The 13,091-nt window shown below is 45.6% G+C and overlaps 1 protein-coding gene across 4 annotated transcripts in view; it reads left to right on the plus strand.

The window, feature by feature from the left end:
• The window catches only part of LOC130158106 (calcium-activated potassium channel subunit beta-2), a 152,547-nt gene extending 142,357 nt beyond the window's left edge, over positions 1–10,190 (plus strand). For 3 of the 4 annotated variants that reach the window (XM_056358505.1, XM_056358506.1, XM_056358502.1), the window contains exons 4-5: positions 1,155–1,350; positions 7,720–10,189. In XM_056358505.1, coding sequence (XP_056214480.1) covers positions 1,155–1,350; positions 7,720–8,004 — 481 coding nt within the window. In that variant the 3' untranslated portion in view covers positions 8,005–10,189. Of the gene's footprint in view, positions 1–1,154; positions 1,351–7,719 lie in introns of all 4 variants that reach the window. The other variant, XM_056358507.1, reaches the window with a different exon arrangement.
• Positions 10,191–13,091: the final 2,901 nt, after the last annotated feature.

Genomic DNA, 13,091 nt, shown 5'->3' on the forward strand with positions numbered 1-13,091 from the left:
CCGTGCATGAATAAAACGGCAATGAGAAAGGTGAAAGTGAGAAGACGACAACCAAGGAGTCTTTGCTGTCACTTCTCTTTGCACAGCCAGATCTCCTCAGGGGTTATTCCCCTTTACAGACAGCAACACCCCTCCAACAAAATACTGCCTGGCAGGGGAAAAAAAAAAATTAAAAATCCTTTCACTTAATTTCCCCCCAGAAATCATAGCATAATTTATTATAAATGTAAAACAGAATATGCAAGCAGAATCACTGCCAAAGTAAAATAGCTAGAGAATTAGTCAGAAATTTTTGATATCACTTACCACGTAAAGCCTTTTGTACATTTGGCAGGGAGCAAAGCAGCCCCTCAGCCTGTTCATGGTGAGGGGTAGGTGTGAGCTGAGGGGGACTAAAGGGGAGCCCTAGGGTGAAACCTTCCCCCAGCACCCAAAGGGCTTTTCACAGAGCCCTCAGGGTGCCCTTCTCACTGCTCCCTAAGGAAAATACAGCCGTAGGTTTTAAAATACATGCAAGAAATCCAAATGAACATTGCCAGTGCACACCCAGGCTCCATCATTCCACTTTTAGCCTCTCGTGAATTGGAAATAAGCCTCCAGAATGATGACAAGCACCGACTTCACTTACAGAAAGCCGAGCGAGCTGCCCCTAGAAACAGCCTTTCCATGGGCAGAGCTGCATGCGGTACCACTTGTGTGTTACTGTGTCTTCATGCATATGAGTATATGCACTCTGGTAATTCAAACTCATCGTCCCACCTTCCACTTTAAATTGAACTGGTCCAAGTCTTGGTCCACAGTGTCCCGTCATGCAGCACTGCATGCGCTGTGCTCTCCCAGGGCAGGCTGCTCAGTTTGCTTCTCTGATACCTCTGCCAATTCCCTTTGGTTTCAAAAATACCTTCTCCAGAGCTATATTTCATTTATATATAAGACATAAGTGAATCAGGCACTTTTGTGCCCAAAGCACAAACTTTGGATACTACAGAGTAATACACTGTCTGCAACGTGAGAAAGTCCAGCCCTCATTTAAAGCCCTGCAACATGTACCATCTCCTACAAGATGCACCCATGTATATGGAAAGCCTGAGCTGTGTTTAGTGCTTACTGCCCATTCTAGCCATGCTCTAACATCTCTTTTATTTCCCTCTCAGTGTCTGGACAGAGGAGGCTCAGTGCTCGCTTCTCAATGCATCCATCACAGAAACCTTCAATTGCTCATTTAGCTGCGGCCCAGACTGCTGGAAAATCTCGCAGTACCCCTGCCTCCAGGTGTACGTTAATCTCACCTCTTCTGGCCAGAAGCTTTTGCTTTACCACACCGAGGAAACAATGAAAATTAATTCTGAGGTAGGAGCACAAAATAAAATTTCTTCCTAAATGGGTTTCTGGAGGGCTGCTGATCTTGTTATACCCATTTCTCACTTTAAAACAATATATAAGGCTTCCACCTCCTGCTTCGCTGGTAAAAACAGGAGCTCGGAGAGCAGAAATCAGTGCACAAGCTGAGCTCGTATCTCTAGCTGGGGCAGTTTTCCACCTCCATCCCATGCAGGGACTGCAGCTGGTCCCACATGGGGTGATGTCCCCCTGGGGCTAGACCCTCCCCTCATCCTTTGGAAGTGCTTTACAGGCGCAGGCTAGCGCTGAGCACTTGTCACATTGATACTCTCGCGGAGCTGCGGACAACCCACTACCCACCCATGTACAACTGCATGATAGCAAACACCCCTAGTGATGTGCACCGAGCATCTGCGGCAGTGAGAACAGAAACGGTTTTATTACTGCGGGGCCAGGCAGGACAACGGGGAGAGACCAGGGCTCCGTGTCTAACAGCAGTCATGTCTCCATCTCAATCTCTGGTGACAAACTCTGTGCCCTGAGCATCTCTGCTGAAGTCAGCTGTGCTGCTGGGTTCAAGGCACAGCACTTACCCCTGTTTATGGTGCAAAGATGCTGAAAGTTTACTGAGCAGGGACTGTCAAGATAAAAGCAGAAGCAGAAGAATAGAAGGCCTGGCTTTGGGGCATGTATAAGCTAAGGGGCCAGCCCATCTTTCTTGCACAAATTCCCTGATTCTAGACGTTGAACCGAAAAAAATTATTTTTAACAAATCTGCAGAAGAATTCCTCTCTGCTTCAGCAAGTACAAAATTCAGCGTAACTCCATCCAGGTGGGATGGAGACAGCTCCTGTCTGGAGGCTATAACGAACGCAGTGGATGCACAGAAGGCTCTCCTCACCAGCCCGCAGCCACAGCTGTGCAGCTGACGCAGTGCTGTACATCACACCCAAGCAAGCAACCGCCTCTTCGCAGGTGGCTTTTTGCTCCCTCCACGTAACAAGGCAGGGTCGGACTGAGAAACATCCCTCTCCCCACCTTCCTTCCTTCGTATCTACAGTGCCTGGGTACCCAAGTCCACAAGCTGCAGTGAGCCGGGTGCAGCTCAGTCATTAAACTTACAAGTGCCAGATTTGCATTAACTGCTTTGTTATCCAAGGTCACTGAACCCCAAACTACGGGCACTTGGCAAAGCACAGCCCGTAACAGCACAGCCTCAGTTCAGGCTGCTGACAACGTAACCTATTGTGGTTCTATTTATGGCAGCAGTTCAGTAGACCAAATTACTTCTGCATATTAAGATGAAGCGATATTAAAATTAGTCAAAGAACAGCGTGGTTGCACTGGGCCAGTTATTCTGCTGGATAATTAGCTCCTGTAGCTGAGAGACAAAGTGCTCTGGATCTGAAGTGTGAAATGGAGAAAAGTATCCCCACCTTCCCCTCTGGCTCATCAACCCCACCCTCCCCTCATCGTCACTGCAGAGGGGACACTCGCTGTTCGTGAAGCCTGTGACAGGACAGACCCCACTTTCCGCTGGGGCAGAAGCAAAATCCAGTGACGCTCACGCCGCAATTTGATTAAAAGAGATCAGATTGATTTCTGCATTCTACTGGTTTCAAACAAATCAACAGATTCACCATAGATCTCCACATTTTGTCACTGATGATTTTTGCCTGCTGAAATGGACTTTGAAATTTTCCCAGATGCCGCCTCCTCTTAATTTAATGTAGGCACAGTTAATACTTCTCCAGCCCAAGGTTGTTTTACAGGTTAAGCTCTGCTCTCAGGAGGATTCCTAGGTTTTCCTAACATGCTGCTGTCTATGTGACCTGAATCCAAATGCAGTTTTGAATGGAAGTTTGCAGCATCTATAAAATACCAGGCTTCTTGTGCCTGGCTGGGATCTGCAGAGACTCCAAGCTCCGATCAGCACAACCCACCTCAGCTCCCTGGACAGGTGCTCCCTCTCCCCCAGCTGGAGAGTGGCCCTGCGCAGCAGGACAAGCAGCCCTGGGCATGGCTTGTTTTGTGATGCTCCAGCTGGGTACTAGCTCTCTCTCTATCCACCTACTCAGGTCTGCATTTCCTATCTTCCTCCTTGCCAAATAAACAAACAAAAAATAATGCATCATCCGTGGCTCACTGAGCCCTGACATTACTGGGGACGTTGCAGAGCACGGTGCTTACCCTCTGAGGCCAGCACCAGTGACCTTCAAAACGTCAGCATCCCCCCGCCAACCTCTCTGCCTCGCTGAGCACCGCCGCACATGCAGAGCAGCATCTGGAGCCCGTCTCTCTCCTCTCGCCACCAGCTAGCGTGGATGGAGAAAAATGCACATGGATTTTAAATAATCATTAATCTAGGAGACTTGCTGTCTAACCTAGCTGTCGGCCCACGAGGTGCAGTAAGGAGTAGGTGCAATTTATATTGAGATCTACAGCGTGCTGCCGGCAGTCTCCGGTGGGAATCAGTGGGAAGTAAGCAGATTCCAGTCAAGCTGCTCAAGTCTTTCCCAGGAAAGCGCATGAGATTTTTCACGGCTTTTTGTTGCTCCCGCTGTGTGTACTTCATCTCTAGCCTTTAGGACAAGCCCAGCCCCTTGCCAATACTACAACCATAGCAGCTTAGCCAGCTACGCTTCCCTTCCTCAGCTGTCAGAGGCTGCAACAGCCTCTGCCAGAGGTAAATCAGCCAATGTCCCCTTGTGCCTGCACCACGGAGCCAGGCTGTCACCCTGAGCAAGGGCTGCGGTAGTTAAAGCAATTCTAGAGGCCCCATTTTGATCTCCTACTGTATCATTTTGATTCTTTTCCTGTCATTGGAGCTACTGCTGTTTTACACCCATGCTCTGTAAGTGAGATAACAAGCAGGATTTAATCACCAGAATCACTGTTACAGCCAGTTACAACAGCCTGAGACTCAGAAATGATGGGGGTTCTCATGGTTTCCTGCCGAAGGTTCAGGTATTTATAGCCCAGGGAGGAGTTTGCCTGGTGCAGGGGGAAGCAACAATGTACAGCTGCCATTCCCAGCAGACCCACGTCTGGACTGGGACTGGAGAATTCAGTCTGGAATCAGTATCAGGCCAACACAGACACAAAGCTCCCCTTTCAGCCCTTGGTTCAAACCCATTGCACTTTCCAAAAGAGATGTAAATTGATGCCCTGACCACTTTCTCACAAAGATTGCCACAGCACGTCTTGTCAAAGTTTCCAGGCTCAGCATGGACACAATCCCCAGCTGCAGACTTCTGATGGGAGTCATGTAACCCCCTGAATTGGGGGCTTTACTGACAACAGCATTTTCATTGTAATGCCATTGATTTAGATGAAACTGTGCCCAGCTTGCTTGGAAATGTGCAATCTCCATCTTTGGAGCTATTCATAACTCAGCAGGACCAGTCCCTGAGCAGCTCTGCGCTGCGCAGGACATTGGACTGGGCAAGCCCAGAGGTGGGCAGCTCATACAGTCTGCCTATCCAATCCTTTAAATTAGGAAAGTAGAGCTGGAAACTCAGTAACAAGTTCTCTTTGTAAATGTCTAGTATGTCCTTCTTGTGACCAGATTGCAAGTAACACAAGCACTTTTCCCACATTGTATCACAGAATCCTCACTTGAGGTAGAGAGCCAGACATTGTTTACCTTCAGATTTTCAGATTTCTAAGTGTTTGACAATGCAGAGGTGTAATAAGATGGCACAGAGTTAGTAGTCTACGTTCACAGTTACAGCATAAGAATCGTGGATACAAAATTCCCTGCCATGCACTGGAGAAAACTAAATGAAAATCAAACCAAAGAAAACATCAAAATATCCCGTTTTCCACGTCCACCTACCCATTCACCGATGACCTATGCAACAGGGCAGACACCAGCATGGCAGAGCCAGCCCTGTGCTATCCCTGGGGAAGCTGAGGCATGGAAGGAGAGGCCAGGAGCACCCCACAACCACAACTTAATGCACAGAGGGAGTCCTTGTGCTGAGGACCTCCTCAAAGCTGAGGCCGAGATGCCTCCAGGAGCTCAAGGGAACCTGAGCAGGGCAGATAGAACATGGAGTAAAGGGCACCCACGTCCTGGCAATCGCATGGGAGACAATACCCTGAAGAGAGACAGTTTCAGCACAAGGAGCCTGGCAGAGAGGCAAAGTAAACCAACCTCCCTTGCACAGCTGCATCTCACAGCTTCACGCTTCCAGACCCTCACGTCATGGGCAACCCAGCCAGCCCGACTTGGATGGTGGCTCTGTGCCATCAGGGGTAGGTGGGAACAGCTTAAGTTCTGCTTCAGCACCAGGTCTCCTTTGAAAATGCTTGGGAAATACTCGGACTTGCAGAAAGTCAGACCTGTCCCTGCTGCACCCTTGGGACATTTCCACAGACTTTGAATCCAGGAATCTGTCAGTATTTGGTGTTTTACATGTCTGCTGTTTTCTGTCAAGGGGGAAGGGCTGGACTTGACAAGAGGGGCCAACTCCTCATTTAATCTCCTACCTCAATATACTTCATGGAATTTCAAGAAACAAAAATGTACAGCACAATGTTGCAATAAAAAAAAAATAATCTGAGCTGGAAATACTGCTGTTACAACAGTGATAGCACATAATTTAGTAAAATAAAATGAGGTACGCTTCACTGAGAAATCTCCCCTGCTTATTAGATTATTATTTATTAAAGAGTTTTAGGCACTGGAAGAGAGCGTGTGGCTTTGGACATTTAAGACAAAGCTGGGCAGAGTACAAGAGAATAACCTGGAGGGAGCAGACCTGCACCAGCAGGAAGATGGATGAGATATTACTGCTTTGATATTCTCCATCTCTAATTTCTAGAGCTCTATGAAATATTCATAATGGCAGTACTGCCATGCTCTACCCTTAATGCTCCAGTCTGCTAACACCAGACAATCTTTCTGCCATGCTTGAAATCATATTCTGTGCTAATAAACTTGCCAATGAATCAATCAAATACTGTTAGGAGGTTAATCTTTTGATCATTATTAGGACTAGAGATTTGTTGCAGTACATTATAAAGAAGTCACAGCACCGTCATGAAAAAGAATGGAGGGACGTTTATAAAATATATACATTAAAACAATAGTAATCAAAAGCCACGGGTCACATTATTTTAATCAAAACACCTTTTTTCCTTTGCAAAACTTGCTTTATGTCATTGAATTATCTGGTGCTCACCCAGGACACACAGGCCCAGCAGCGCAGGCAGGGGGCATGGCACGACCCACCACCACCCCGTAACAGTGAGGGAGCCGCGACCTGCCAGCTCCCCCCATGCACATTCAATGAGAAGTTAAGCAACGGATTTCCACCCATCCTGAAGCAGTTAATCAAAATCCTATGCAGGTGTAGAAAACCTTCAGGTGTGGAGGGGCAGATGTGTCTAGAAGAGGGGAGGGGTGAGGGGCCCTGGGCTGCTCCCATCAGTCTCCTCCCAGACCAGCAGCAGCAACCACCAGTTCAGATGTTTCTGCTCTAGGTCAAAACTCAGCTGTGGCCTCAGTCCTGGCGTGTCTGCCCATCACCTCCCCAGTCCACGTCAGCTCTTTGCAGGGAATGGTCAGCACAGCCCAGGGCTACTGTCCTACAAGTCCCATAGAATATCTTCAATGCATGGAGTCCATAACCTAGTTTTTAATTAGCCTGCCTTCAGCATTCTTTGGGAATGCCAGGTTGAAACTATGTTAGCTAGAGCTACCCCCATATCTTCTTTTCTTTGTGACTGAGACTGCAATTCAAGCAGCATCTTCAGAGAGAAGGAACTGTTGGACTTCACACTGGTGTTGAGGAAAACAATACAAAGAACCACCCTGGTATCCAGGCTGATCTTCAGCTCGAGGCTTCTCAGTGGGAAAACTGTGTTTTCTCCTACACTATCTATTTGTCCCTAATCAAGGCATTACCCCCATGGGAAAATTTGTATAAAGGTCTCTCATCAGCCTTCGCCTCTGCCCAGCATGTTCACTTTGATCCCACCCAACTGAGATCTAAACCACCAGATTTGTATTTACAGAGTCAATTACCCATCTAACTGCAAGCATATGCATGCCACTTAAGATGAAGAGGTACTTCATCAGTTCCATTTTTGCATGTGTAAATTAGCAGTAATAATATATTCACCTATCTCACAAGGCTGCTCTGCAGATTAAAGCATTAATGTTTGTACAGCTCTTGGAGGTTCTCCAATGGGAAATTCTGTAGATGTGCAAAATATTGAGTTTTGTCTGCAATATATTTATTATTAACTTAATAGTATTCCACTCACTATGAAAAGCATAATCATCTTGAGATTTTCCTGCTTGCCACCTGAAAACAGACATTGTATCTGGCTTGGAGATGCATTTTTATCCCCCTAATTTCTTCCCAGTGCTCGTACATACCAAAGTGCGGCAAGAATTACGAGGAATCCATGTCATTCGTGAACGTCGTGATGGAAAACTTTAGAAAATACCAACGCTTCTCCTGCTTCTACGACCCCGAAGGCGTTCAGAAGAATGTGATATTAACCAAACTGTACAGCTCCAACGTGCTGTTTCACTCCCTCTTCTGGCCCACCTGCATGATGATCGGCGGGGTCGCTATCGTCGCGATGGTAAAGCTGACTCAGTACCTTTCCCTCCTCTGCGAGAGGATCCAAAGGATCAACAGATAAAAAAAGAAAACTACCCTGATATTTAATTACAGTGAAAATACTGTTTTCTCATTCTTCACCAAAGAACCTTAAGTTTGTAATGTGCAAGTCTGTTATAAGTTCCTTACTATATTCTTATAAGTAGAGCAATAATGCAAAAGCTGTTCTATATGCAAACATGTTATTATTATGCAGACCACTGAAAAAAAAAATACTGTTTTGTGTTGACCGTCTATATGATCTTGTTTTATGCTGAGACTAGTACTTCTTTCTTTTGTATGGCCAAAATAGGGCTCAGTGTGACCATTTGCTAAGCTTAGTCAATTAACATTTTCAGCATAAAGGATTCTGGGGAAAATTCACCACCGGACAAAGGGCAGCCAAGCACTCGCTCAATGCTGAGGTCTTGTGTCTGGCTCAGTCCATTCAATGGATTTGTGGCTTTGGTTTTTTATTGCTGGCTGCAGAGGAAAAAAAAAAATCATTGACAGTGGTTTTTTTACAGTAAGATAGCACAAACAGGACATATTTTGAGGCCGGGATAAACATACGGTATTTTCAGCCTCAGTAGGACTTGGTGATGCTTTGTGTTTGTTTCCCCAGTTCAGAAGCAAATTGTACCCTATGGTGTTTAAGGTCTTTTGGAAAACTTTGGACTTATTTTATTTAGAGGTATAACTTCTTTCTGTCTTATCAACATCATCTTTGTCACTTGCAGAAGCTGCAGCCCAAAAAAACCAAACATCACCTTGTTCCATTTTCTATTCTAGTCTGAGCCCTATTGATGGAGGTGGGACCAGAGCTCCTTATGTAAAGGTTTATTACTCATTTGTTGTGTATTTGCTACCATATCACTGTAAAGAAAAAAAAAATAACACAATCAGCTATTTTTTCATTTTTTACTTCCAACTATTTTAGATTTTTTTACTTGATATATATACAGAGATATATATATAAAGAAAAAGCTATATTATCTCTAGTTGTGTATTGGAACTTGATTATGGGGGTTTTTTTCTTTGTTTTTACCCACTGGAAAGTGAACGGTATAACATGTTTATAACCTTCATCCCTGGGTAATATTATAACATGGAGGAGCAGCACTGCAGGATCTTATCCAATATTCATGATGTTGTTTCAGTCAAAGGTCTCTGTTGCTGTGACATCGGAACTGGCAAAAATCTCATCCAATTCTATGGCTCTATTAACTGAATTGTTGGCTAATCATCATAATACATCTGGAAATCCCTCCTGACCTTAACTCAGTGCTGGCTGACTTGTATTATGATTTAAAAGGCCCAGGTGCAATGATTTATTGTAAAAACTGAGATTCTGACTAAAATGGTTGTCCTATCTGTCAAATATTTACCACAGGGATCTTGCCAGTATAATTTCATGCACACTATAGTCACAATTCCTGCATAATTTATTTTTATTCCCCTATAGAAAGCACTCCCTTTCTTATGTTTTAAAGACACCTCTCTCAGTCTCTCGCTTTGCAGCCAGCCTGAAGGACAAATGCAAGGCAGCTCCTGTGAACGCACTGTCCAACAGCTCAAACAAACCCTTTACAGGCCTATTCAATCCAAGAAACTAAGTTTTTCTCCCCTCAAAAAGACTGCAAAGCAAGTATTCTGGCTAGTTCATCTATATATAAGTACCTTTCCACAATGTAGCGTTAAAAATTTCAGGATGTTACAAAACTTTACAAGTCATGCAAGTGTAATGTGAGCTGTTAAAAAAAAAAAAAACCAAAAAACATTCTCAGCAGTGAAAATGAACCTGCAATCTTGTAATCAGTAGTATAATTTTCCTTAGGTAAATAAACTCCTGGAGGGTGAGGGTATAATGAGGGCTCCAAAAATATGTAATAAAAATATTAAATTAAATCTTCCAGATTTCAATATCTTCTGCCTTCAGATCTGGCTTGGTTTATCAGACTTTTTTTTTTTTTGTAGCTTCTATTACCAAGAAATGAGGAGTGCTGATGCAACAGGGGGTTCATTGGGGTTTATTTGAGAAAATAATGTGGGTTTTATCAGTCTGTGGGATTCACAGAAAACATTGTCAGTGGATCTGGGTGCCCTTGACATCAGTAGGACTGGAGTCACAAAGCCCTGAGCAGCCTGGCAGCAGCCTTTACTCAACCACCCATCTGCCAGCGGAAAGCGCGACTCTGCCCCGGTACCAGCACAGGTGGGGGATGGCAATGGGGTGATGGGGACAGGGGACCCCAGCCCCGCTGCCGTAGTACCCCACCACCCTGCTGTGTGGGCACCAGGCTGCCCGCGGTCTCGGCAGTACCACTGCACTTCATTGCCCACCATGCAAGGGGTGAGGGGCTGCAAACGCTCATCCTTGTTACAAAACCATATTCTGCAGGTCCTGCCAAGACGGGAGGTGTCTAGGTGAGCCCCCCCAGCCACGAAGGCGTCGCAACCCATTTCCAGCTAGCCCAGGTGGCTCCCAGGGTGCAGCCTCACCCTCTATAAAGCTGATTCTCCCTCAGAGAGGTCTGTGTTCGGCGTTGCCACCCTCCATCATCCCCCATCCCTCTCCCCACCCTCAGCTCCGACCCCGAGGCCAAAGGATGGACCACGCCACAGACCAGAAGCCCTGCACAGGCCCTCCAGCAAAGAGTAAAAAAGTGAAAAAATGGCTTTTTCACGCCATCTTCGACACAGATGTTGACCATTTGCATGACAATTTACATTGCCTGTGATAAAGCCGCTCTTTGGTCATGCAAGTGACATTTTCAGCGCCTGTGTTTGGGCGCTTAGGTTCTGGTGACAGGAAAGCTGATTATTCCTGACATTTACACATCAAACGCTGCTTTCAACACGTTGTGCCATAAACATTTCACCAGTGCTCCTGTGGGTGAAACATCTTGACGCTGTTGCAGTCTATAATCATTTTGTTGACATTAACTGAGAGATCTGTGGGATAGCAAAACAACTTGAGTAATTGGATGGAGTGAGGTAAAACAATAATTTTAAAGGGAATTATCCATCTGATCACTGGCACAGTTAACCCCCCACCGAAACATTAGTGTTGCAAACAAGATTTTTGACAAGTGCTGCTGCCCCAAAGAGTGGTAATGTTTCAGTGGGGATGCCAGCTGTGCTCTTTCTTTCTTTATGTCCATTTTAATATCATCTTTATCCCCTGCAAAAGGAACTGATGGTCCTGTAGGCAGCTCCAATGAGAAATACATCGCAGGGAAATTCAGTGATCAGGCAAATCTACCCTGTTTCCGAGACTGGTCCTGACTCTTGCCAGCACAAACATTTCACCTCTTGATGCCCCAGCTGGGAATTCAGAACTGCTGGGAACCACCAGTGCTGCAAAACCCCAGAATATGAGAATGGTGGCACAGCATCCACGGGCATTAGGAGCCTGAGAGGCACTCTTGTGGGATTTAAAACATGCATAAGTATTCCAGATGTCAAATTCACATGGCCTTTTAATAGTTGTTATTTTCTTAATTAGGTTATGTCAGGCCTTATTTCTAAAGCTGAAGCTGAATCTAAAACTGAAGCATGAACATCCCTGCTGTAATACTTTGAAACTTGGCACCTTGCAGCAGACTTACTAAATGTCACCAGCTAGGACAATGGAGAGCTTTTTTGGTTTAGCTTTCCTAATTGAGGAGGCATCACTCTCTCACAAAATGTACCCAGAGTGACATACCCAGCTCCAGCGTGAGTTCGAGGTGAATACAGAGAAGAGAGAGGGCTCAGGAAACACAAGAGCCAGCACATCTCAAGAAAACACAAATGCAGTGATTTCAAACCTGAGGGACAAGAAGGGAACAAAGTCACAAAGTCCAAAGGCAAGGCTGGGGATGTTGCTGGCTTCATCTCCTCACCTCCATCCTCACCACCAGCCACAGAAGAGCTCAATAGAAGAAGCCGCTGAGAAAGGACTGCCTGGTGTAAGCCTGGTCCAAACAGATCCCTGCACTTCTTTGGCTATGAAAGCTGTGACCTTACTGGTACTGTTGTACTGCTGCATAACCTCTGAAGGGAATGGCAATTTCAAGGTAAATACAGTCTTAAAAATTGGTCAGCTAATTTTCCTTCTCATACAATTATGCCCTTATTAAAATAGCTGCAGCCATTCAAGTGGATTGAACCAATATCTTTGCAGCAATCCCAATTTTTCATACACTCAGCATCTGAGCCCAGTAGCATCAGCTCTCCACTAGCCCCCGCTCATCATCTCACAAAGATTTATGAAAAAAAACCTCACTTTTCGGCTCCACTGAACACTTGTCACTACCCAGCACTCTGTTTTGCAGAAAGAAACCCCACGGTTCGTGGCATATCCAGACATCTCAGTTGGATACAAACTGCCTAATTTTGTTGTGCAGGAAAGAGTGAAAAGCAGAGGTAAACAGGAATTATTGTGGTTTAGTATTTTGAAAACAAGTTGTTTCCATTTTTCAGTTTGAATAGATGTTGCCTTTTAAAATCTAGGGGTGAAGGTAGGTTATTTTTATTAATGAAGCTTGAAAAATAAGTATAATAGTTCCTCTCGTATGAAACAAAACTATCTACAATTGCTCGGTTCACTGAGTATTTTGAACATTCTATTTTTCTGAGTCTGACCAGCAACACATTTCCTTTCTTCAGTTTTTCTCACCCATCAGCAAAGTGCAGAATCAGTCACACAGACATAACCAGCAGCAACCCTGGCTGGGCTCCAGCGGGGCTCAGGTGATCGTCAACTCTGAGAACATCACTGATGACTACTATGAGTAAAGCAAAGCACAGCACCTGCCTCAGAGTACCGGCTACCGGCTCAGGGGGCACCAGGAAGGAGGAAAGGAGCAGCGTTACTGTCGCATGGGGCAGCAGGCACCAGACATCTGCTCCTCCCATGGGTGCAGACCCCCTCAGAAGATGCTCCAGGGAGCAGTTCACATGCATGTACTCTGTGCACTTTAAATCAAACCACTTCTTTTTTTTTTTCCACAAAACGGAGCGATCAAGCCATGCAATTCAATTGTTTGAGCTGTTGCAAATTAGGGAGGACCCTGCAGGCAGAGCCCCTGGCCAGTACACCTGGTGAATGGGCTCGGCATGCCATCGCAGCCCCAGCAGCACAAC

Source organism: Falco biarmicus, chromosome 13 (assembly GCF_023638135.1).
Source record: "Falco biarmicus isolate bFalBia1 chromosome 13, bFalBia1.pri, whole genome shotgun sequence".
NCBI lineage: Eukaryota > Metazoa > Chordata > Aves > Falconiformes > Falconidae > Falco > Falco biarmicus.